The sequence below is a fragment of the Leptopilina heterotoma genome, unplaced genomic scaffold (genome assembly GCF_015476425.1).
Source record: "Leptopilina heterotoma isolate Lh14 unplaced genomic scaffold, ASM1547642v1 Lhet_14, whole genome shotgun sequence".
NCBI lineage: Eukaryota > Metazoa > Arthropoda > Insecta > Hymenoptera > Figitidae > Leptopilina > Leptopilina heterotoma.
In genome coordinates, this window is record NW_025110859.1 from 179,707 (window position 1) to 205,376 (window position 25,670).

Below are 25,670 nucleotides of genomic sequence, written 5' to 3' on the forward strand. Positions count from 1 at the left end.
AAAATTAAATTGTAAACAAATGGATTTGAAAATTCTCAACGAACTTTTTCAAAAATTATTAAAAATAATTGATTTAAAGAAGAATTTTAGTTCGAAATTCTAGAAAATAATAATTGAATTGAAATGATAAAAATAATTTTGAAGAAGTTACAGTAATAATATTCTTAATTATATATATAAAATAATGATTCTGTCATGTTTTTGAAAATTTTAATTCCTTTGGAAAAATAATAATGGTTATATATTTATTTAAAAAAGAAGTTATTGATGTTTTCGAATAATTTTACAATTAAAAAAATTTGTAAATTAATGTAATAGAACATTCTTTGACTATCTAATTACTTTTAGAGTAAATCAGAATATTCTTGAGAGTCAGGAAAAAAGTTAAAATTTTGTCCGGAATTCAGGGAAAAGACAGGAAAAAAGAAAATTAAATTTTTGTAGCAACCCTGAGTTTAAAAAAGAAGTTCTTGTTGTTTTCGAATAATTTTACAGTTAATGAAATTCGTAAATGATTCCAATAGAACATTTTTTTAGTAAGATGTTGATTTGTTTATTATATTTTAATCCACATTAAATTTAAATTCACATTCAAATTCTCAAGCTTGGCGCATGAGAATAATTTGAATTTAATGTGGATTAAAATATTATAATAAACAAATCAACATCTTACTAAATTGAATATAATCCAAAAACAACAACATCTTATATGTGACTGTCCACGAGAAAACACTGTAGCTCTAAAAAATCAATTTTGAATTTTTTATGCTAATAGATAGATTTTATATTACTTTCTCAAATGCAAAAATCAAAAGTTGTAAATTGTCAATTACTTTTGACAATACAACGTTTTAAAGATGTTTGACGCGACACCAAGAAAGGTACCTAAGAAGCAAACGAATTATAGGTTGGGTTCGAGTTAGATTTATCTTGATTAAAAGTTCATTTTTAATTATTTGAATTTGAAACCAATATTCATTAAATATTTTGAATATAATAAAGACTTGAAGACCAACAATTTTTAATTATTAATTGATTCTCTTTCTGTATTTTTACTCAAAAAATTTAAAACATAACCTCAAATTTTTTGCTTCTTAGGGGTACCTTTCTTGGGAACGCGTCACATGTTATATTGTATGCATTCCTTCGTTCTGCTTCTACTTCAATCACTCGCCCTGTGAAAGCTAAGCCGTGTTTTCTCGTGGACAGTCCCATATGAACCAAATTTTGACTGGACATGAAGGAAAAAGAAAATAAAATTTTTGTGGTAACTTCTGAAGTAACGGCTGCATATAAACTCGAGAATGTAGAATGTAGTGTTAGTAGTAAAATAAATGATCATGGGAACGTTTCGTTGACTAAGGTTTGCTAACCTCATCAGGCTAAATTTATTTAAACAGAAAAACACTTCAATATTTATAAAGGTCTAAAAACAATATTATACACTATACCTACTGAAAATATGTTTAAGAATATCCTACCAGATTCGTTAAAACATAAAAATCGCGTTCTAACCCGTCAATATAAAAAAGATTTCATTGAAAACATTACGAAATGATTACGAAATGAAACGTATACGTACGGTAGAGCTTGAAATGCTGGAATCCCTCTGGCCCAATGGACCGACAGGAAAAGAAGTCTTGCAGCACTTTCGCAGATGTAGTGTATCGACAAGTAAGCCGGGGCAGGACTAGGTGCTCTCAACTCAAACAAAGTATGCCTTTCCGATAACAACTGACCAGTCCACTCTTCCTCCGGCTCGCCTGAACCGTTCACATTCTGCAGAAGTTCATTAATGATTTCAATCTTTGCCTTACAAACTCTAAGTTTCCTGAAGTTGGCGTCGACGCTCGCAGCATTTCTTTGGTTTCACAGAAAGAAAAAGAAAGAAAAAAATCTGTTGACTCTTCTTAGCGTCGACGCTAACTTCAGGGAACAGAGAGACAAACATAAACTCAAAAATTTTCATTTTTAGGTGAGTCAAGAGATAGTCGAAGCTATCAATCTAAAAATGGAGAAGGAGAAGAAGAAGCAGTCTCAAAGAGTAAGTCTCTATACTAACATCCCCAATGAGTTTAGCCATGCTGTCCAATGCATGAGAAATGAGCAATCGCTCCCGCGCTAATGTCAGAGCATCACTGAGATCGCTATCGCTACTCTGATCCTCCATGCTGGGACTTTCAGGTTGCTCCCACGTAGGCGCCGCCTCAGGAGCTGGTTGTTGTGGTTCTGGTTTTACTCTAGGTCCCCGATTTCCTCCTTTCGCCCCAGTTGAATCGCCCAATACTGGTTTACGTTCATGCTGAACAGCTGCAATATTCCAAGCTTGATAATGTTTATTATACCAAACAAATTTCTTCTCAACTTTCATTACGAATTTAGTTACTAATTCTTGCCAAATATCAAAATAAATTCAATAGAGAAGTTTCAATTTTTCCAATAATTCTAATGATTCAGTGCGGTGCGGACGGAGGATTAAAAATTAAAATGCTTTACATTTTTTTGTTTTGTGCAGCAAAAATTAACTAATTTTGTAAGGAAAGTCGAAAGAAAGGGACGAAAAGAATGACAGAACGTAGAAAAACTCACAATCACTACGCATTCCCATTGCGAGACATTTTTGGAGTCTGCAATATTGACAGCGATTACGATGATGTTTGGTAACTTCACATGCTTTATTTCCTCGACATTGATAACCAAGTTGTTTACGAATGCTTCGTTTAAAGAATCCTTTGCAACCCTCACAACTTATTGCTCCGTAGTGCCGTCCACTTGCTCTATCTCCACAAACCACACAAAGCTCCAGTGATAATCCCAATCCAAGGGAACCTCGTACATCTCGAGCTAATTTTATCTGCAAAAACAAATATTTTCAGAACGTATTTAAATGTTTTATACATTATTTATTTTATTATCCAAAGGTACTTTATTTTTGACTCTTTAGTCAGTATTAATGATGGTTGTATTAATTATATAAATAATAATACACGGTTTTTCTAATTAATTGAAACAAAAAAGTATCAAAATTGTTGTTGATTTTGATACGTTTTGACAGGAAACAAATTTTTTTTGTCAGGGAAATTAAAAAATTTTTTTCGACTTATTGTCAAATATTGCAACAAAATACTACTTTTTTATTATAAAATGCAACTTATTTCTATATTTATTCAAAAATTATTTTTGAATCATTATTTAAGATAATTAGATAAATTTTTCAAATAAAAAATAATAAAAATCTTCTTAAATAATTGAAATTTTGTAAAATTTAATTGAAAATAATTAATTTTTTCAAGTATTTTGTTACAATTTTTGAAAATCAACTTTTGAAGAATTTTAATTACAAATTTTGAAAATAATTGAATTATTAAAAATGTTAATGAAAAACCTTTAAAGGTAAATTTAAAAATCAAAATTTCAATATTTTCAATTACATATTTCTGAAAATTCAAATACATCTGCAAAAAATAACAATAACATTTTAGAATTATTTGTAACATTTTTGAGAAAAAAATCATCTTCAAAATTTTTAATTAAAATTAGAGCTGTGCAAAATAATTCGAACCAAACTGTTCGAATTTTTTCGCCTAGTTGGAATGTCGAAAATTCGACATTCGAGTTAGCTTAGTTCGAATGTCGACATTCGAGTTACTACAAAATTCGAACCGAACCGAGTTTTGTTCGGTTTTGGTACGCTAAAATGTCGAATTCTAAAATTCGACATTTCAGTCGCCCAGTTCGAATGTCGAATATTCGACATTCGACATTTCGGCGCCCCAAAACCGAACAAAACTCGGTTCGGTTCGAATTTTGCACAGCTCTAATTAAAATCCATTAAAAAATTAATTATTTTTTTTAAATTACATAAAAATTCTTTTAAGAAATTCAATTATTTTCAAAATAAATTACATTACAATATTTTTAAAAACTAATTCTTAGAAGTGATTTATCATAATTTTTTTAGATTCAATTATTTTCGAACAAAATAAATAAAATTTTTTTAAAATATACCAACTTTTTTGAACAATGAAAAAAACTCTTAATTTTTGAAAAATTATTTAAACATATTTTTAAATATTAATTCTAAGAATTCCTTTATTATAATATTTAAAAATATATGACATCTTAATAACTTCAGATAAAAGCATGGACAGTTACAATTATTATAAAAAATTTTCGGAAAATTATTTAAAATAATTGATTTAGAGATGAAGTTTATTTGAAAATTGTAGAAAATAATTGAATTCAGGTAAGGTTATAATTGTAATTTTGAGAAATTATTAAAATTTATAAATTTTACTCGAGATTTTACTCATTTTCCGTATACTTTTATATTTTCCTGTAAAATGAATTTTGGCAGGGAAAATAGTTTTAATATCAGTAAATTGTCCGGCAAATGTCAGGGAAATTGATAATACTAATACGTCAGTAACATATAAATGGGGTCCATTAAAAAAAAAACGTAATTCTTTTAGGAGGGTCAAGCCATTTGTTGTTATCTGCAGAAAAAAGGCGCTAACAGTTTTTGCAATAGTGCGTTCCAGGAGGGAGCATTTTTGAATAGCCCCTAAATACTACTATACTAATAATAATAGTGATAATGATAATGAAGGTTAAATAATTAGTGAAATTTCAACATATATAGTTCAAGTCAGATAGCTTGATAATCGAAAAATGTCACTTCTTAAAAGAAAAATGACAAAGAAATATTAAACAGTAATTTGTACATTTATTGCATGCTAAAAATGATAAATAAGCGAATTTATGGCTTAGAGTGTCGTTATCGAACAATCGACCCCCGTTGACAAGGGTTGACAATATTTTCACTTTAAAGCGTGAAATGGGCATTTATACCGTGCAGACACTATTCGCGCAGGTAACTGTTTTCTTACCTATATTTTCTAGCGAAAAAAATGCTTTTTATTTTTGTAAATTTGTCCTTCAAGATAGATATTAACCTTTAAATGATGCCATATCATTGTAAAATAATTTTTATTTTAATATTTCTTTTGAAATAAAATTTTTATTCTTTCCCTCTTTTGAGAACCGCAAATATTTAGTGGGACATTTAACGAATTTTTCCTTATCTCTGCGTCATAGTTGAAAAGGAATATAAATAATATATATTAAAAAAAAAGAAATTAGATGCTGAATATTAATTTTTAATATGGAATAGTAAATATTTCAAAAATTTTGTCTAAGTATAATTCATAGGACAGTCGTTAAAAGATACTTTAAATGTATCTACTTTCACTCTTTTATATAGTGCACCGTATTGGAAAAGATTGTCTCAAATTTTTTGTTACTTTTGCAATAAATTATCTAATAATTACTCTTCAAGAATTTGTAGAAAGAGATTTATTTCAATTGAATAATTTTTTTTAAATTTACTTAATAATAGACGCGACTATGCTCTTTCGTACATATTATTGAAATTAATTTTATTATTAACATTGTTATTACCATTAGAGACGATGTAATAGCTAAATGATTAGACAATCGGCGCAATAAATAAAATTACCCCACTCACATATTTTATTTAATTTGCACTAATCTTGTGATTTTAATGAGGAAAAAAATTATGTTCTCACCTCGACATCTGAGTTACTCAGGTGTTCAATGCCAGAATGTAAATGTACCATTCCAGGATGGTGACTCATGTTACGAAATTCTCTTCCCATTTTGTGATCTGATTTGTCATCGTGTAAACTGTCCATGTGATTACTTTGATCTCTCTCCAAATCGCGCTAAAATTAAAAAAAAAACAATTTTTTAAAATATTAATTTTCCACTTTTGAATAATTATATTAAAAATATTCCTTACCATGGCTGGATGCTGCACTAAATTACGAAAATCTCTTTCCATTTTGTGATCCAGTTTTTCGTCACATAAATTCTCGACTTGATCGTCGTGATCAGTTTCCATATCTCTCTGCGAATGGTAATTAATTTGAATATTATAAATTAATTTAATTAAATTAATTATAAATAGTAATTTAAATTTACATCTGTGTCAGCATCTCTCGAATGATCCGCGCTCATGTGTTGTGCTAATCCCCGGAAATCCATTCCTATTTTGTGTTCCTCGTTTTCGTGATCACGTTGCTCTCTATGATCTCTATCTATTTCTCTCTGTAATCAAAGAATCAGAGAAAAATCTGTATGATTCATCAAGAGAAATTAATTACATTACCTATATAATATTTAATTATTATTATTGACATTTATATTAAGTAATTCTATAATTAAATATCTTAATTTTTATTAAGGGGACACCCAAGTCACCTAAAAACAATGCAAAAAGAGTCAACTTTCGGTACACTTTTCTCGAAAACTATTATTCCAATTGCGTTCGCTCTTTTTTCATTCGATTACAAATATAATCAATTATATGAATAAGAAGTAATACAACGTTATCTCCAATAGAAACTTTTTTATGAATATTTATGCCCAAAGCAAAATAAAAATCTCATTTTCTCTGATTCATTGACTCATATCTCCGTTTGTACAACTCAAAATGATGTTAAACTTCTTATTCGTATTCTTGGAACCATACTGAACAAAGTAAAAAAAAAATTACAAATCGGTTTAGTAGATTCGGAGAAAAGTGTACCGAAAGTTAAAAAATTGGAAAAAAACATTTTTACAGGAGACACGAAAAAAGACAAAATACTAAAAACTCATGGTATTCGGAATCCTGTAATCAGATTTTTTCTACTTTTCAGAAAAGGTTTTAAAAAGTCTTGTTCTATTCCTAATTGAGTCTACTTTTAGAAAATCAAATTTAAAAAAATCGATTTTTTTGTCATTTTTCCACTTAGGTGTCCCCTTAAATTAACTAATAATATATTATTCAGTAGGGGAGTCTGGGGCGAAAGGCCCAGGTGCGAAAAGTTGGTCGGGCCATGGTCGCGCCGACCAAGTGGATAGTCGTGCCGACCTTGGCAACCAAAGGTCGGCCGAACTAGCGAATTGTAACACCCGCCGTCCAGTGGCTGACATGGTCGGGCCGACTATGGCTGCCAAAGTCGGACCGACCAGGGGTGCCAAAGTTTTGCCAACCATGTGAAAGAATGTCGGCTTGACTTTGGCAACCATGGTCGTGCCGACCTTGGCAGCCAAAGGTCGGCCGAACTAGCGAATTGTAACACCCGCCGTCCAGTGGCTGACATGGTCGTGCCGACTATGGTTGCCAAAGTCGGGCCGACCAGGGGTGCCAAAGCTTTGCCGACCATGAGAAAGAAAGGTCGGATTCACTTTGGCAACCTTGGTCGTGCCGACCTTGGCAGCCAAAAGTCGGCCGACCGATTGCAAAAAATTATTAATTATTTATTATTATTATTAATTATTATTATTCATTATTTATTTGTTTATTGTATACATCTTAACACTAAACGCAATCTTACACATAAATACAAATTAAAATTTCTAACGCTCGCAGGAATCGAACTCGCAACCTAACGCACCGAAGTCTAACACGCTAACCATTACGCTACGCTTACATGAAAGCCTAAGAACAAAAATGATTTTATAAGCTGCAACTTCAAACTGACCATCGGCCCGACTCTGGCCAAAGTCGGCCCGACCAAGTGAAATTAGGTTTTTTGCACTCTGGCTGCCATAGTTTTACCGACCGTCGGCCCGACTCAGGCCAGAGTCGGCCCGACCAATTGAAATTAGGTTTTTTAAACTCTGGCTGCCATAGTTTAACCCACCATCGGCCCGACTCAGGCCAAAGTCGGCCCGACCAACTAAAATTAGGTTCTCTAAACTCTGGCTGCCATAGTTTAACCCACCATCGGCCCGACTCAGGCCAAAGTCGGCCCGACCAACTAAAATTAGGTTCTCTAAACTCTGGCTGCCATAGTTTTACCGACCGTCGGCCCGACTCAGGCCAGAGTCGGCCCGACCAATTGAAATTAAGTTTTTTAAACTCTGGCTGCCATACTTTAGCCAACCATCGGCCCGACTCAGGCCAGAGTCGGCCCGACCAACTAAAATTAGGTTCTCTGAACTCTGGCTGCCATAGTTTTACCGACCGTCGGCCCGACTCAGGCCAGAGTCGGCCCGACCAATTGAAATTAAGTTTTTTAAACTCTGGCTGCCATACTTTAGCCGACCATCGGCCCGACTCAGGCCAGAGTCGGCCCGACCAACTAAAATTAGGTTCTCTGAACTCTGGCTGCCATAGTTTAACCCACCATCGGCCCGACTCAGGCCAAAGTCGGCCCGACCAACTAAAATTAGGTTCTCTAAACTCTGGCTGCCATAGTTTTACCGACCGTCGGCCCGACTCAGGCCAGAGTCGGCCCGACCAACTAAAATTAGGTTCTCTAAACTCTGGCTGCCATAGTTTTACCGACCGTCGGCCCGACTCAGGCCAGAGTCGGCCCGACCAACTAAAATTAGGTTCTCTAAACTCTGGTTGCCATAGTTTTACCGACCATCGGCCCGACTCAGGCCAAAGTCGGCCCGACCAACAGAAATTAACCTTTTTAAACTCTGGCTGCCATACTTTAGCCGACCATCGGCCCGACTCAGGCCAAAGTCGGCCCGACCAACTAAAATTAGGTTCTCTAAACTCTGGCTGCCATAGTTTTACCGACCGTCGGCCCGACTCAGGCCAGAGTCGGCCCGACCAACTAAAATTAGGTTCTCTAAACTCTGGCTGCCATAGTTTTACCGACCGTCGGCCCGACTGAGGCCAGAGTCGGCCCGACCAACTAAAATTAGGTTCTCTAAACTTTGGCACCCATAGTCGGCCCAAACTTGGGTGGAAACAGTAACCAAAGTCGGCCCGACTTTGGCTGCCGACCTATTGGCAGCCATAGATGGGCCGACCTGCGCCCGACCTTCCAACTCTGGCGGCCGACCAAAATTCGCACCTGGGGGTTAAACTGTGAAAACAGTTAAAATTCATTATCTTTCGAACGGAAATAGTTACACACAAAAAAAAATATGGTAAATTTGACTACTTTTTTACTATTTCCTGTAGTTCCTATAGGCGCCCGTAACATTATTTAGTAAAATGAACTATGACAGAATAGTTAGTCCAACTGTAAAATGTGGTAATAAATACCATTTTTACAGTAAATTTAACTACTAAAACAGTTATCTTAACTATTTGTTGTTAGTCATACTAACTGCTTCATTTAGTTGTAGTAACTAAATTTTCATAGTTCCTATAGGCGCCCGTAACAAATTGTAGTTGTAACAACTGTAAAAAATAGTTAAATTAACTATTTAAAGTAGTAAAATGAAATTATTTATTTGTTTTTTATTATTATTGAGGTCCATTTTTTTATATTTTCTCTTACCTATTTTTGTTCATATATAATTTATATATTAAATTCTTATACACCTAACAGAGAAAAATCCCCAAACGCCGGGGATTGAACGCACGACCCTAACATTCGCAAACCGATAACCTAACCACCTAACCACGCTCGCACGCTACGATGACTGGCATTGTACTTGAGGACATTCTTCTTAGATTCAGTCATAATAACTACTCCGTTTAGTTGCAGTAACTAATTTTTTAAGCTCAAGGACTTAGTTGAAATGTAGCCAGCATATGATTTTAAATGACTCAACGATAGTGCAGTAGTTAAAAGTACTGTTGAAAATAGTTATTTTTAGAATTTCTGTAGTAAAATTATCCACTTTTTACTAGTTATAAAAAAATTAAACTTACTATTTTCATATAGTAAAAATAACATAAAAATAAATGTTTCTTACCACCATAGAGATAAATTATTAAAAGCTAGTAAGAATTGGTTCTTTTAACTACATTAAACACAAAAATAACAAACTCCAGCGGTTGTTTTTACTCTTTGGAACAGTAAATTTTAATTTATTTTGCAAATAGCAAGAAATGGATATTTCTACTGCAGAAATTCCGAAAATAACTATTTTTAACAGTACTTTTAACTACTGCACTATTGTTGAGTTATTTACAATCATAACGTGTAGTAGTAATTTTAACTACATAAAACCTACTATTCAATTTTAGTTCCACTAACTATGGAAGTTTAGTTGAAATGCTGCTGAATATGGTAGTTTTAACTATTTTTTTTTAACTGCACATATGTGGATGTTTTTACCACTCACGTTTTTTCTCTGTAGAAAAAAATGATCTTTTCAACTGCATAAATAGTAAAAATAACTATTTTCAACAATTGATTTTACTATATGAAAACAGTAAATTTCTTTCTTTCTCTGCAACTAGTAAGAAATAGTTGTTTTAACTACATAAATCATAAAAGTAACAACTTTCAGAGGTTGTATTTACTGTATAAAAACAGTAAGTCTCATTTTGTTTGCAACTAATACAAAATAGTTATTTTTGCTACCACAATAGTAAAATTAACTATTTTTAACAATAGTTTTTACTACTACACTATAGTTGAGCCATTTACAAGCATCTGTTAGTTATTTCAACTACGTAAAGTAGTTATTTTAACTACATAAAACCAACTACTTCATTTTGGTTCCACTAACTGAGGAAGTGTAGTTAAAATGCTGCTGAATATGGTAGTTTTAACTACTTTTTTTCTAACTACACAAATGTGGTTGTTTTTACCATTCGCATTTTTTTCTGTGTAGAGCATTGCAATTTTAATTATAGAAGGGTGTTATCACTCTAAATAAATGTCCAGAGTTATGTGACATTCTGTTCATTTTTGTGGTGTCCATATTTAAAGTTTGTTTTCACCCTACTTCTGAAAATTTTTTCGTAAAAGAAAATATCAACTTTTAAGTATATATTTTTTGAATTTTCTTAGGTCCTTATTTGGGTCCCCTGAAGAGATACCTAAAGGTATTTGCTAAATATCTTTAGTCATATTATTTATATTTTTTGTTGAAGCCAAAAATGCACCCTGGGGCGAAATATTAAATGTATTTTTACATGTTATTAAAAATATTTTTTACATTTTTCGTTTTTTTGGGTTTATTTGTTTAAAAATTATTTATTTGACATTAGGCAAGTACTCTGTCAAAAAACAAGACTGTTCACGTGAAATAAACCAAAAAATTTTTTTTTTGAAATTTTAGTTTATTAACTTTATAACTGTTCGACTGTTCTAAAGCTTTTGTTAAATAAACACAGATCTTTTATTAACTAAATTACTTGTTTACGTATACTTTAACTTAAAGTCAGCAGGGTGTCTAGCGAATTATGATTTTCAAATTCCCGGCAAAATCCCGGTTTTCCCGGACCTAAAACTAAATTATTCCCGGATTTATTTTTAAGACATTACACTGCAAAAACTGGTATCTCACTCGTGTCTTAGAATGAGTTGCTTTAAGTGTTTAAACCATTGAGATACAAAATCTGTTTTATATTGAGACATTTAATTTCATCTCGTGTCTCATTTTAAGACATTAAAGGTAACTCAATGCGTATAAGACACGTAAAACGTCTTCTTAGTGTGAGACGGATACTCGAAACACATTTCGTGTCTCAAAATGCATTGCTAAATGTGTAAGACACTTTGAAACGTCTTAAAATGAGACACATATCTGTTTCAAATATGGGACAAAACGTCTCAAAATGAGACACTTGTTTTTGCAGTGTAATGACTATACTATTAAAATTTCATAATTTTTTAAATACAGTGGAAACTGAATTATACGAACTAATTCAGGCAGGATCTGGTTCAGATAATCAAAAGTTCAAATAATAGAAATTGCAATTATTTTTTTTATATTTGTGGATAAATGATTATTTTTGAATTATTTTGCAATACCCAATGGCATTTATGTCTTCTTTTAGATATTTACATTAAAAGTCACTGAGGTTCAACTGCAATAAGTTAAAAATATTAGGATTTATAATTAAACTTTTAATTGAAGTCTTTAAAATGTTAAAAATGTATGCAACAATTATATAAATAATAATAATATACGGTCAATTCTACGTCACAAGTATATTTTATTTATAGTATATGGAGTGTATAACTCCTTTTTCATTTTAAGCCAAGTATAATAAAGTAAAGAAAAGTAAAGATTTCCTTCTTCTTCTTCTTCTACTTTACTTTATATTTTATTTATTCCTTTTAGAAAAAAGGTATACGTATCCTTTATTTTTCTATTCTATAGGGGGACCAACATATTTTTTGCAAACTATCCTTATTATTTGTAAGTATGTATTAGATAAGTTTTCTAAATTCAATAGTTTTAGAGTTATAGATTTTAGAGTCTATTTTTAAAAATCCAAAAATTTGGTTACCTATAAAAAATGAAAAAATATATTTACAATAATATATTTTCATCCTAATTGAAAATGTGGACTGAAATTTAACGTGAAATTGCCTATATACTTATAATATATCTTTTTTTCATTTTTGAAAAATATAAGACTGAAGGTAGTTCTCTGGCTTCTACTCTTGTAAAAATTTATTTTCTTCAAATTTTGAGGAAATGTTTATCTTTTGGTGCCCTTTAAATGTGGTAAAAATTTCAAAACCCTTTGCGATGCTAAATTTTGACTTATTCAAGTTCAAACTTTCACTTTTCCATGCGTTTATGTTAAAAATAAAAAATGTCAACCACAATATCTCGTTTTTTGACATGGCAAAAGGTTTTGAAGTTTCTATCACATTGAAAAGGCATCCGAAGAAATATTTCTTCAAAATTTGAAGAAAATCTATCGAAAATCAATTTTTAAAAGAGTAGCATCCGGAGAACTACCTTAAATTGAAATTTTTTTTATAGATTTTAATGAATTAGAGAAAATTTCCAAAAATTCCCGGATATTTTTTCAATTCCCGGAAATTTCCCGGGTTTTTCCCGGTCGAACTAAATTCCCGGCAAATTCCCGGTTTTCCCGTTTTTCCCGGACGCTAGACACCCTGAATTTAACTTATCTTTTACTTAACGCACCTATCAGAAAATAGTTTTGGTAGGCTAAAAATAGAATTTAACATTTCGCCCCAGCATATATGGGGCGAAAAGTTAAAAAAAAACAAAATTTTCAAAAAAGGACAAAACATGTATTTTATGCGAAAATATCAGAAACTTTTTTATTGAAAGTTGTAGAGGATAAGTTGCCCTACAATATTGATATATAAATATTTGCATCTAAGCGGATTATATTGTCTAAAAAAATCATTTATGCAAAATTTAACCTTTCGCCCCAGTCTCCCCTATATTATATTAAAAAATGAAATAATACATTTTGATATAAAATTATTGATATTAAATTATCAAAGATAGTAAAATTCTATTTGCAAATACTATTTTTTTATAGACAACAAAAATTCCTAATTCTTCTTTTTAAAATTTTTTTTTTCTAATCTATAAAATATAAATTACTCGTAAATTTAAAGTAAAAATAATTCCACTCCTCATTTGCTCCATATGTTTCCAAACACAAAGAGAGAGAGAGAGAGAGAGAGAGAGAGAGAGAGAGAGAACATCTAATTATAACGTGAAAAATTGCTGACGCATAAAATGAATATAATACATCCTTAAAGTTTACATCTTTATTGTATTTTTATATATTCTTTGCTTTTTGATATCTAAATAGCAAAGATATTCGGAATTTAATAACTAAACTAATACTTAAAACTGAAAAAAACTAAACAAAAAATTAGAAAAGTAAATAACTCAAAAAACTAAACTAATTGAAAGTAAAAATAAAATAAAAAATATTTAAAAATAAAGGACTAAGTAAACAAAATTCAAAATGACTAAAAAAACTAAACTGACTAAAACTAAAGAAAATAAAAAATATAAAAAAATAAATAACTAAAAAAACTAAACTAAATAATAATTATTATAAAATATAAAATAATTATTAAAAAATGACTGACTTGGATTGATTGATAAATTTTTTTCCACACAATTATTAAAAAACTTTCAAAAACATTTTTCTACTAAAATATTGTTGAAAATAAAAATTTAATTCTGACTTTTGACCTAAATTAGGAGGTTTAGTCAATCTTGACTTATTATTTTTATTTATTATTATTATTACCCTCGATTATTGACGTTTCTGCATTTTGATCTCAGTTTATTTTCACTCCTTGTAATTATGACCTAAATTTCGATTTTTCTTCGTCTGGTATTAGACCTGTGCGTTTAAACATTTTTTGAGGTTATTTCCGCCTCTTGACCTGCGAGCTCGACTTGAAACTAATATTATCTTCCCGAATTCATTATAATATTCGTTCACTATTTTGTATATAACAATATAATAGACATATTGATTACAATGAAATAAAATCGTGATGAGAATATTATTATTTTATTATACAAATACAGGTGTATTATATATCCTGGTCATCCTGGTCTGAAAATATTTGACCTTGAAATTTGCGCACTAATAGTTGCGCACAGTTACGACCCAAGAGAGTCATTTGATCAGGTCAATTTACTACTTCACTCATAATTATTAACGGCAATTCAACTGCATTTAAATCAACAAATTAGGTATTGTTTTTTTTATCACATTAAAATTATTATTATTAATTTATATTAATATTAATTAATAACAAAAGTATTCATTTATATTAATTATTTATTCATATAGATTACATTCAATTAAAATAATTTAACTGAATTTATATATCTTTACACTCTTAACTTAAAAGTATAGCAAATTGCAACGAATTGATAAAAAAAATGTGGATCAAGTCAAAAATTGAACAAAATTTTTGGCTATGTAATTAAAATTTAAAATATGGATACAACAGAAAGTTTTGCGTTAAATAATAACATTTTTCTCGCTTATACAGTTAAATATTTAACAGACGGCAGATATTTATGTATAGAGAAAAAAGGAATATTCATGAAGTTGGAAATATATTAAAAAAATAATAAAAGTTGAAATTTACGTTTTGTTTTTTGTTAAAATATGTAACGAAGAAAAAAGAATGGGAGAGAGAAGTGATATAAAATGGAATCCTTCTAAGCTCTTGAGGAGATTAGGCCAATCTTTGCACAGGTTTCAATGCACCTGAAGTATGCAGACTTAGGTGAAGGCATGTTGCAAGAACTAAAACTAGAGCATTTACTCTTGTCGCATTCTCCTGCTTCTTATATTTTCCCTCCTTTCGAGTGTTTTCAGAGGTGAAAGAGATGGCCCCAAGACCTCTCCTGATTCTTGGGTTGATGACTCTTCTTAACACCCAAAGAAAAACATTTTACTCGATATTATTCTTTGTATCTTTTCGAAAATCTATTTTCTAAATTCTCTTTTCGAAGTATTCGAAATATTCGAACAGGTTGAAGAATTCAAAACATTCGAAAAATAATCCAAGTATAGTAATAAAAACTATGGTCATTTTCGATTGATTATATTTACTTCTTGTGTTTTTTATTTAATAAAAAGTAAAACACACTCATAAAAAAATTTGTTTGAAACGACCAAATTTTTGGTTGAGTCAAAAGCCTAATGACTAAATTTAGGCCTAACTAAATTCTTTCTTTAAAATTTATAAATCCCTGAAGTTATCGTCTATAAGCTCAGTGTCAAAAATTATTATTTCGGGTCTTTAGAGACAAAAATGTCACTAATTTATTTCATTTCTCTTAATCCACCTAGGGAGTTAAAAGTCTGTTAACCTGCAACTATTGAAAAAATTGTTCGACTCTTTTATTTTTGTATTTTGTGTTGAGAAAAATGTTATCGACTCTCAGCGTCGACTAGGCCAACTTCATGGACCTAAATTTATTAAATTATTTATTAAGCTAAACCAAATGTTTACTTAAGTCGAATAAATATTTGTTTAGGTTAAATAAACTTTACTTGAAGTGATCTAAAAAAAAGGTTTATACAAAAAAAATAGTATTTGATTTAAACAAACTTTTTTTGAAAGTATCAAACTGGTGCTAAAGTGAATTAAATTGATACCAAAAATTTTGATCAATTTATGATGTGATCCACATTTCTGGCATCAATTCTTAAGTTAATAGTAAACATAATTTTTTTCTGAGTGTAAAATAATAGTTTAATATTTATAATTTTATATCTTTTAAATTAGGCTCCAATTATACATATAGGTGCCTTGACAGAAACTAGGAAAACTCGTTATAGATCTTTGCTAAAGCTCTTATTTCAAATATAGAACACAAGCAAAAAATATTCTTTAGAGAAAAAATCGAAAAAATCGTATTTTCTTAATTATATTTAGAGACATTTCTTCACTCTCTAAATTTGAATCAGTTAAATATATATAACTGATTTAAAATCAAAAAGGCACTTACTGATTGTTGTAGTTAAAACTATAATTTTTAACTGATTCAAATTTAGAGAGCACGAAACTTGAAAGTGAAAATAATTTTCTTCAAAAATTTCAAAAACAAATTCTATTCGATTGTATATTTTGCAAGTTGCGGTCATTTTTTCTCTTCTTTTCGCGTCTATATAAAAAATAAAAGTATAATAATTGAGCGAGAGGCATAATGTGTGAATGGAACCCTGACCAATAATCACGATCTTGAATTTTAGATGCTTCTCTTATTCACGCAACATCATTTATATTATATATATATATATATATATATATAGATAATGCTTTTGTTGCTAAGGCAATTTTAGAAAGGAAATCATTTTTGCAGAAAATCAGCTTTGCAACAGTTCCGTTTTCAAGGATAAAATATTTAAAAAAGAAATATTCCACTGTTTTTAGAAAATTGAATTTTTTTCATGATTTCAGAATTTTTTGCTCTTCTAATGATAGGGCATAATTTTTCTCAAGAATAAGAGACTTTTGTCTCTTATTCTAATTAAGAATTGAGACTTTTGTCTCAATTTGATGTCCTTAGAAAAACTGTGAGTAAATTAAAAAAATTATTTTCTATTTCCAAATTTAAAATTGATATATGTCAGGAGAAATTGTAAGAAATTTAAAAATATAGTTATGATACTCTGTTAGCAAAGATTTTTAGTGTTCAAAATTATAATCTCAGACGAAATCTACCTAGGATTTATTGTACCGGTGGAGGTTAAAGGCCATAAATAATGAATATTTCCTAATTTATTGATATATTAGACAAGAGATAAGTTTACGAAATGAAGATAAACTGAGCATATAGATTATACGAATAGTCTTATTTTCTCTAATCTTGATATAAAACCAAAAAATTCATTTCTCTTATTCTTATAAATTTCGAAAGAAAAGAATGATTTACTGGAAAATTCGAGCTTTTTTAATTAATTTCGTCGACGTGAACGTTGCTAACTTCAGTTTCGTAAATGAAACTAAAAATGCCTAATATATTGGTATACTTTTTCATAATAAATCACTTCCTTATTACTTAAATTTAGAATAACAGACACTATTTTAATAAAAGAAAATATCATAAAGTAGAGCAGGAATTAGAGTAGCAAAAATTGAATAACAAAAGAGTTAAATATTTATAGTTAAGCTTTTGTATTTAACATTTTATTAACCAATATGATATGATGATGAATGATATGAACCGATAACATTATTTCCGAGAATTTGTATATGAGGCATTATTCCTGAACTGCCCCAAAAATAAAAAAAAGTTCTTGGATTTCCTTTATACTTTAGAAATATGTTACCCTAGTAGGTAAAAGTTACTACACCAATTTACAGGTCCAACCCCCCACCCCAATCAAAAGGGTGGGGGGTTGAAATTTCAGCTTCAACTCGAACATGCATTATTTAAACATTTGTAGTTTCTACTTAAATTATTCAATTAAAAAATGTAAGTAGTGTTTTAGAAAGGTTTTTTTGTGTACTTTTAAAATATTTTATTTATATAATAAAAAAAAAATTTTTTTTGCAAAAATTTTTTAAAATAAATAGTTTTTTGCAATTTTGTGCAAGTTCGGTAGTTTTTATTTTCTTTTTAATAATCTCAAATGAAAGCTTGGGAATTCCCCTAAAAGAAGATATAAGTCTGAAAATGGGCCGAAACAATTTGCCAAAGATATAGTGTAATAAGTAAAATTTGTCCGTCCGCTCGCGCACTCCAGCGCGATGAACAGTGGGATTTTTTTTCAACTTACTATTGAAAATTGTCTAGAAACTACAAATTTTATCGGATGTTGAAGTTCTTGATTTAAAATTACTAAGAGATCCATCAAAGTCGATTTTTGAATTTTTAATTGTTTATTTTTTTCTTGTTACTCAAAAATTTGACAAATTACAATATTTTTAGAAAAAATCATGTTAGTTTTTTTATTTTTCCATTACACATGATCGAAATCAATTTAAATTAGTCTAGTATGACCACCGGACAATTAATAAAGCATAATACAATTTATTTAAATTGTTGCAAACAATGTTAATTAACAAATAGATTACTTCGGACCTTCTTCATAAAAAAAATTGGTTTTTTTGCAGACAAGTTTAAATTTATGTAAAAAAATAAAAAAAAAATAAATAAAAAATTTAAAAATTAAATTAAAAATTAAATTAAATTAAATTTTTTTTAAATTTAAATTTTTTCTGTGAAAAAAGAACAAAGTTAAATATTTGTTAACTTATAATGTTCGTTAGAATTAAATGAATAATTTATAGTATTCCCATTTCATTAAGGCGTTCTTTTTTATGATAGTAAATATAAAAAAGGAAAAAATTTTGTTTGATGAAAAAAGCTAATTATTTGTTTAAAAATGAAAAATTTGTTTATAACAAATGTAACTGTTTAAGCAAATAAATTTTTTAAATTTTTGAAAGAATGTACATATGATATAAATATTTAAAGTTTGAAAAATGACGAAAATGTTTACAAATACAAAAGGAAGTTGATTATTGTTTATATAATTGTTAATATTAATGATAATTTTTAACTGTAAAATAGTTTTTTTTACTAAATTAGACATAAATTTAAACTTGTCTGCAAAAAAAACCAATTTTTTTTATGAAGAAGGTCCGAAGTAATCTATTTGTTAATTAACATTGTTTGCAACAATTTAAATAAATTGTATTATGCTTTATTAATTGTCCGGTGGTCATACTAGACTAATTTAAATTGATTTCGATCATGTGTAATGGAAAAATAAAAAAACTAACATGATTTTTTCTAAAAATATTGTAATTTGTCAAATTTTTGAGTAACAAGAAAAAAATAAACAATTAAAAATTCAAAAATCGACTTTGATGGATCTCTTAGTAATTTTAAATCAAGAACTTCAACATCCGATAAAATTTGTAGTTTCTAGACAATTTTCAATAGTAAGTTGAAAAAAAATCCCACTGTTCATCGCGCTGGAGTGCGCGAGCGGACGGACAAATTTTACTTATTACACTATATCTTTGGCAAATTGTTTCGGCCCATTTTCAGACTTATATCTTCTTTTAGGGGAATTCCCAAGCTTTCATTTGAGATTATTAAAAAGAAAATAAAAACTACCGAACTTGCACAAAATTGCAAAAAACTATTTATTTTAAAAAATTTTTGCAAAAAAATTTTTTTTTTTATTATATAAATAAAATATTTTAAAAGTACACAAAAAAACCTTTCTAAAACACTACTTACTTTTTTTAATTGAATAATTTAAGTAGAAACTACAAATGTTTAAAGAATGCATGTTCGAGTTGAAGCTGAAATTTCAACCCCCCACCCTTTTGATTGGGGTGGGGGGTTGGACCTGTAAATTGGTGTAGTAACCTGTACCTACTAGGGTAACATATTTCCAAAGTATAAAGGAAATCCAAGAACTTTTTTTTATTTTTGGGGCAGTTCAGGAATAATGTCTCATATTTGCATTCTTAATTTCCTGAAACATCTTTATTGTTTTCTGATCTATTTTTTATGGTATTATTTAACAGAGTTAAATAATATCAGACCTTTAGAGTCCTTTAGTTTCATACAGTCGATTCTGTTTTTTAAAGAAACGAAAAAAAGTCCTTAAAAGAGAATCTTGCATGGGAACAAGTGTTGCTACCACTGTTTTTTGATAATGAGAACAATGACACGACAAAAATGGGTTTTAACTATAGGCAAAACTGAGTCGAGTTTTATAATCTCATTGCAAGAAAGAAAGCGTTGATGAGATACGTTACCGTCAGGTTCCTACCATTCACCATCGGCCGCCGTACCTAACCACGAAAGGTCACTTCGAGTTGAAAGTGTATCCAAGTGTATCAAAGTGGCCATTACGTGCTACATTTTCGATCACTTCTTTCACAAGATTTGTGGAGAATTTAAAAAAAAAATTTCCTCCGTTATCGTCACTCCGAGAAAAAAAAAAGAAAAAAGTAAAAATCAAAAACGGAATGAATTAAAAAGTGGAAATATCTTCTAATTTCCGTAAATAATTTTTATTCTGATATACGCTACCGTCGCTACCTGTTACTGGTTCGTTCATATCAGCGTTGCGTGTCGGCGTTCGGGTTACGCACATTCTTCGAAAAAGAAAACCTTAGCTGTTGGATGATCGAGACGCGCGGTTGCAAATACCGACACTATTTATTATTTAGAAAAAAGAACAGAAACAGACACATTCACAAGCACAGAAACACACTTTATTTATTTAGCATTAGAGAAGTGGGAGAGGGAAAGAGGGTGGAAATATTTATCAAAGCGATAAAATCCGTGGCGCGAAATGATGAATTGCACAAGGCTGAATGGATACACAACGAGGATGTCGACACCGTGTCGTTACAGTTCGAAATGCCGGAGAGCTTAAAGCCTGCAACCTTGCGCAGGTGAACGCAGGTGAACGCAGGCAGGCAGACTGCTTCGCCACACAGACAAGTAGCCAGGCCGTTCTCTATCGATACCACAGCGACCAGGTGCGTTTTCATCCGGTCTCGCAATGATATTGCTCTCACATTTATGATTATGTCACCACACGCGAATCACGATTCTTGTTACCATTATTAAGATCGTAATTCTTCTTATGCCTTTTTTGACAATTTAATTTGCATCAATTATAATTTATTTCTTCGATATTTACCTTCTCTTCGGGAAAAAGATGGGAGTGGTCCCCCCCTTCTTCTCGTTCGTGTGTATATAGTGAAAAATAGACCGCTTGCCTTGAATCTTAGACCTTCTGTTAAGTAACCAAGAGATAACATGCAGAATCCTTTTTCCTTCTATTTTTAACGCCCCCTCCCCCCTAAAATGTTAACGTACTTTATGGATGGTCCCTTAGATAATACTTTAGTTCCATTTTCTATGTATAAGAATCATTATAGCGGCAGAAAGAAGCACATATCCTCAATAAAACTGTGAGTGAGAATCATTGTTGAAATTCTGTACTGTAAAGACTGAGAATAAGAATTCGGATAATGGAATAATTTAGTCCACGGATTGTCGATCGACAAATACTTCCTGCTTTTTGCTTACAACTTCATTTATCAAGATTTAATTTATTTCTTATTCTTCAGTATCATAACATAACAACGGTTTTGTCAACACAAAATAGTATATTAAGCAACAAGAGGAGAAAGGCAGCCATTTCTTTACGGTGATTTTTGTGACACGAGTGGAGGTCGAGGGCGCCGTAGGCGCCCCGAGACCGGAACGAGTGTCACAAAAATCATTGTAAAGAAATTGGCTGCCTTTATTCTCGTGTTACTTACGATATTTTTTATTCCTAATGCACAAAAGCGGCAATTTCAGATAGCAGACGACAGGGAGTAAAAGTCATTCACTTGTTCGATTTGTATGAAAATGGCGGCCGATTTCTCCCTTGGGCAAGAAAAATGCATGTGAACAGCTAATTTTCTTGCCCTTGGGAGAACACGGCCGCCATTTTCATACGGTCGAAGAAATGAATGACTTTCCTCCCTGTCGGCTGCTATCAGAAAGCGCCGTTTTTGTGCATGTGGGATAAAAAGAGATTTTTTTGTGTGACACCTGCTGGAAAAGTGTCGCGTTTCTTTAATGTAAATGCAGCACAAAGTATGGCTAATCTCTGCATATACTGGAAACTATAATGCAGAAAAGTGTTGTTTTCTACAGATTTTCCACTACTTTGCTGTACACTATCCCGTGCAGAATATGCCCCACTTTGCCCTATTTAAAACAGGGTTCTGGTCGGGGCCTCGACAGTTTTCCCTATTAACATTTTTTTTTTAATAAAGTTTTTAGAATTACTTTTTGTTATAAAAGCTATTTAACAATAAAAGGCAATCATTATTTTAGTTATTTAATAATTTTTTTATTTTATGGGTTTAACTAGAATTCCTAGCCAGAACCCCAGGTAGGGTGTTCATTAGATTTTAGATAGGGTACTGATCAGGGCCTCGACACTTTTCCTTGTTTAAATAAAGTGTAAAAAAAATTAAATCTCTAAAATTACTTTTAATAAAAAATAATGAACAATTGAAGAATACAATTAAAGGGAGTAATTATACTATCGTTTTAATAATTTTTTTATTTTGTGGGTTTGACCAGAATTTCTGGCCAAAACCCCAAGTGAGGTGTTCACTACCCAGGCAGAAAAGTTGGAGATGTGCCAGCACTAACGACCGGCATGGTACCGAACCGGTTGTAAAGTCAGACTTATGCCGGTACCGGCAAAAAGGTACCGGGCCGGATATGAAATAAATACCGGCCCAGTACCGGCCCGGTGGTAAATGTGGATTTGTACCGGTACTGGTAGTGTGTACCGGGCCGGTTGATAAAAAATATCTGGCCCAGCACCGGCCCGGTACTATAATTTACTTCTGTTTTTATACCGCCGAAGAAGATTTGCCGGTGATAATATTTTTACCGGCCCAGCACCGGCCCGGTACTGTCATTTCGCTCTGTTTTATACCGCCGAAGGAGATTTGCCGGTGATAATATTTTTACCGTCCCAGCACCGGCCCGGTACTGTCATTTCGCTCTGTTTTATACCGCCGAAGGAGATTTGCCGGTGATAATATTTTTACCGTCCCAGCACCGGCCCGGTACTGTTATTTCGCTCTGTTTTATACCGCCGAAGGAGATTTGCCGGTGATAATATTTTTACCGTCCCAGCACCGGCCCGGTACTGTTATTTCGCTCTGTTTTATACCGCCGAAGGAGATTTGCCGGTGATAATATTTTTACCGTCCCAGCACCGGCCCGGTACTGTTATTTCGCTCTGTTTTATACCGCCGAAGGAGATTTGACGGTGATAATATATTTACCGGCCCAGCACCGGCCAGGTACTGTCATTTCGCTCTGTTTTATACCGCCGAAGGAGATTTGACGGTGATAATATTTTTACCGGCCCGGTACTGTCATTTCGCTCTGTTTTATACCGCCGAAGGAGATTTGACGGTGATAATATTTTTACCGGCCCGGTACTGTCATTTCGCTCTGTTTTATACCGCCGAAGGAGATTTGACGGTGATAATATATTTACCGGCCCAGCACCGGCCCGGTACTGTCATTTCGCTCGGTTTTATATCGCCGGAGGAGATTTGCCGGTGATAATATTTTTACCTGCCCAGCACCGGCCCGGTACTACCATTTGGTTTTGTTTTTATACGAACGAAGGAGATTTGCCGGTGATAATATTTGAGCCGGCCCAGCACCCGCCCAGCACAAAAATTTACTTAATACTTTCTACTGGCCCGGTACCGCACCGGTTGAATATTAGTGCCGGCCCGGTACTGCTGCCAGGTGGAATGTCGGTTGGACTTTATAAGCTCACTTTGCATTTGCTTTCCATATGCAGGTTTAGGTTAGCGGATGTGGTGTCGACTTTGCAGCCTCAGGGTCCTGAGTTCAATTCCTCGAGTCTTCAGATTTTTCTATAATTGTTTATGTTTCTCTGTTTCAGCATTTAATATATTTACTGTTTCCAATTTAAAATTAATAATAACATTGATAATAATAATAATAATTAAACAATTAATCAGACTGAAATGTAATTTTTTTAACCGGCCCGGTACCACACCGGTTGTTTTTTAGTGCCGGCCCGGTACTGTGTCAGATATTCATCAGTGCCGGCCCGGTACGGTTGCCGGATACCTACCGAAGTTATCATCCGGCAATTTACCGGTACTGCGCCGGTGGAATGAACAGATTTATGCCGGTACTGGACCAGTACTTAGCCGGTTGTGCAGCCGGTAATAAACCGGCACTAAATGCCTTCCAAGAATAACCGGGCCAGTACCGCCCCGGTGGACAATTCGGTACCGGCCCGGTACGTATGCCGGATACCTGCCGTAGTTATCATCCGGCAATTTGCCGGTACCGAGGCTGTAAAAATTACGGTTTTATGCCGGTACCGCCCCGGCACTTATAATCCGCCGTTTGTACCGGGCCGGTACCATCCCGGTCGTCAATTTCTACCTGGGTAGATATGAAATAGGGCTCTGATCAGGGCCTCGACAGTTTTCCTCGTTTTAAAAGCATGTAAATAAATTTAATTTTTTAAAATTAACTTTTTTAAAACAGTTATTTAAGTTAAAAAAGCGTGTTCTTTTAAAACACTTTATAAAATAACATTTAAAAAACGAAAATACATATAATTCTTTTTTCTTTAAGTACAATATTATAATAAAGTTTATTTATTAATAATAACAACTAAATTATAAATAACGAATAATAATAGTTATTAAATAATTAATTATTATACATTTATTTAAAAATAAAAATTATGAATTTAAAAAATAATAATGAATAAACAATTATTAATAAATTATACTTAATGAATTTTAATAATTATTAATTTATAGGATGAATTTATCATTTGGTTTGTGGGTCAATCTCTAGAAATGAACAAATTCAGAATTGAAATTTCATTTTAAAAAAAGTTGAAAATTCACTTTTATTATTAGTCCTTTGGCAAAAGGGGGATCCTAATAAGCCTATAAAATACGTGGTTACAATCTTTATCAACATTATTATTAAAAATTAATGTTTTTTAATCAGAATTTTTGTTGAAAATTTCTCGCAGCTAAATGGGTTTCAAAATTGATGAAAATTAATTAAAACTCGTTACTCAGGGGTTTTAGGGGTCGCCGATTACGAATCCGATGTCAGTTTCTCAAAATCCAAAATGGTGGATCCAATATGGCAGACACTTTCTTCAAAAATTTAACGGATTTGCTTGAAACTCGTTACTCGGGGGTTTTCGGGGTCGCTGATTATGAATTTCAAGATAGTTTTTAAAAATTGAAAATGGCGGATCCAATATGGTGGACACTTTTTTCAAAAATTCTTCGGGTATGCTTGAAACTCGTTATTCGGGAGTTTTCGGGGTTGCTGATTACGAATCCGATGTCAGTTTATGAAAATTCAAAATCCCGAAATCCCCAGAGCGACAAGTTTTAAGCCAATCTAATTAATTATTCATACTAGATCAGCCATTTGCAATTTTCAAAAACAAACATCAAATTTGAATTCAGCGACCCCAAAAACCCCTGAGGAACGAATTTCTATCGAATAGCATCAATCTTCAAATTATCCGCCATATTGGATCCGCCATTTAAAATTTTTTAAAACTGATCCAAAATTCGTAATCAGCGACCCCGAAAACCCACTAATAACAAGTTTCAAGCAAATCCGATGAATTTTTCAAAAAGTGTCCGCCATGTTGGATCCGCCATTTTGAATTTTTAAAAACTAATAACAGATTCGTAATCAGCGACCCTAAAAACCACCAAGTAACAAATTTTATGCAAATCTGAGCAGTTTTTAAAAAAAATGTCGGCCATATTGGATCCGCCATTTTGAATTTTCAAAAACTGACATGAGATTCGTAATCAGCAACCCCGAAAACCCCCGAGTAACGAGTTTCAAGCAAATCCGATGAATGTTTT

At 31.7% G+C, this 25,670-nt stretch overlaps 1 protein-coding gene across 4 annotated transcripts in view; it reads right to left on the reverse strand.

The window, feature by feature from the left end:
- LOC122497803 (nuclear receptor subfamily 2 group C member 1-A) overlaps positions 1 to 25,670 on the reverse strand; it is a 68,684-nt gene that overhangs the window by 3,702 nt on the left and 39,312 nt on the right. The window contains exons 1-7 of one of the 4 annotated variants that reach the window (XM_043605103.1): positions 20,272 to 20,661; positions 6,004 to 6,129; positions 5,822 to 5,929; positions 5,589 to 5,744; positions 2,590 to 2,854; positions 2,063 to 2,325; positions 1,583 to 1,779 (exon numbers count right to left, since the gene is read on the reverse strand). In XM_043605103.1, coding sequence (XP_043461038.1) covers positions 1,583 to 1,779; positions 2,063 to 2,325; positions 2,590 to 2,854; positions 5,589 to 5,744; positions 5,822 to 5,929; positions 6,004 to 6,066 — 1,052 coding nt within the window. In that variant the 5' untranslated portion in view covers positions 6,067 to 6,129; positions 20,272 to 20,661. Of the gene's footprint in view, positions 1 to 1,582; positions 1,780 to 2,062; positions 2,326 to 2,589; positions 2,855 to 5,588; positions 5,745 to 5,821; positions 5,930 to 6,003; positions 6,130 to 19,985; positions 20,161 to 20,271; positions 20,662 to 25,670 lie in introns of those variants that run through there. The other 3 variants (XM_043605101.1, XM_043605099.1, XM_043605100.1) reach the window with 3 other exon arrangements.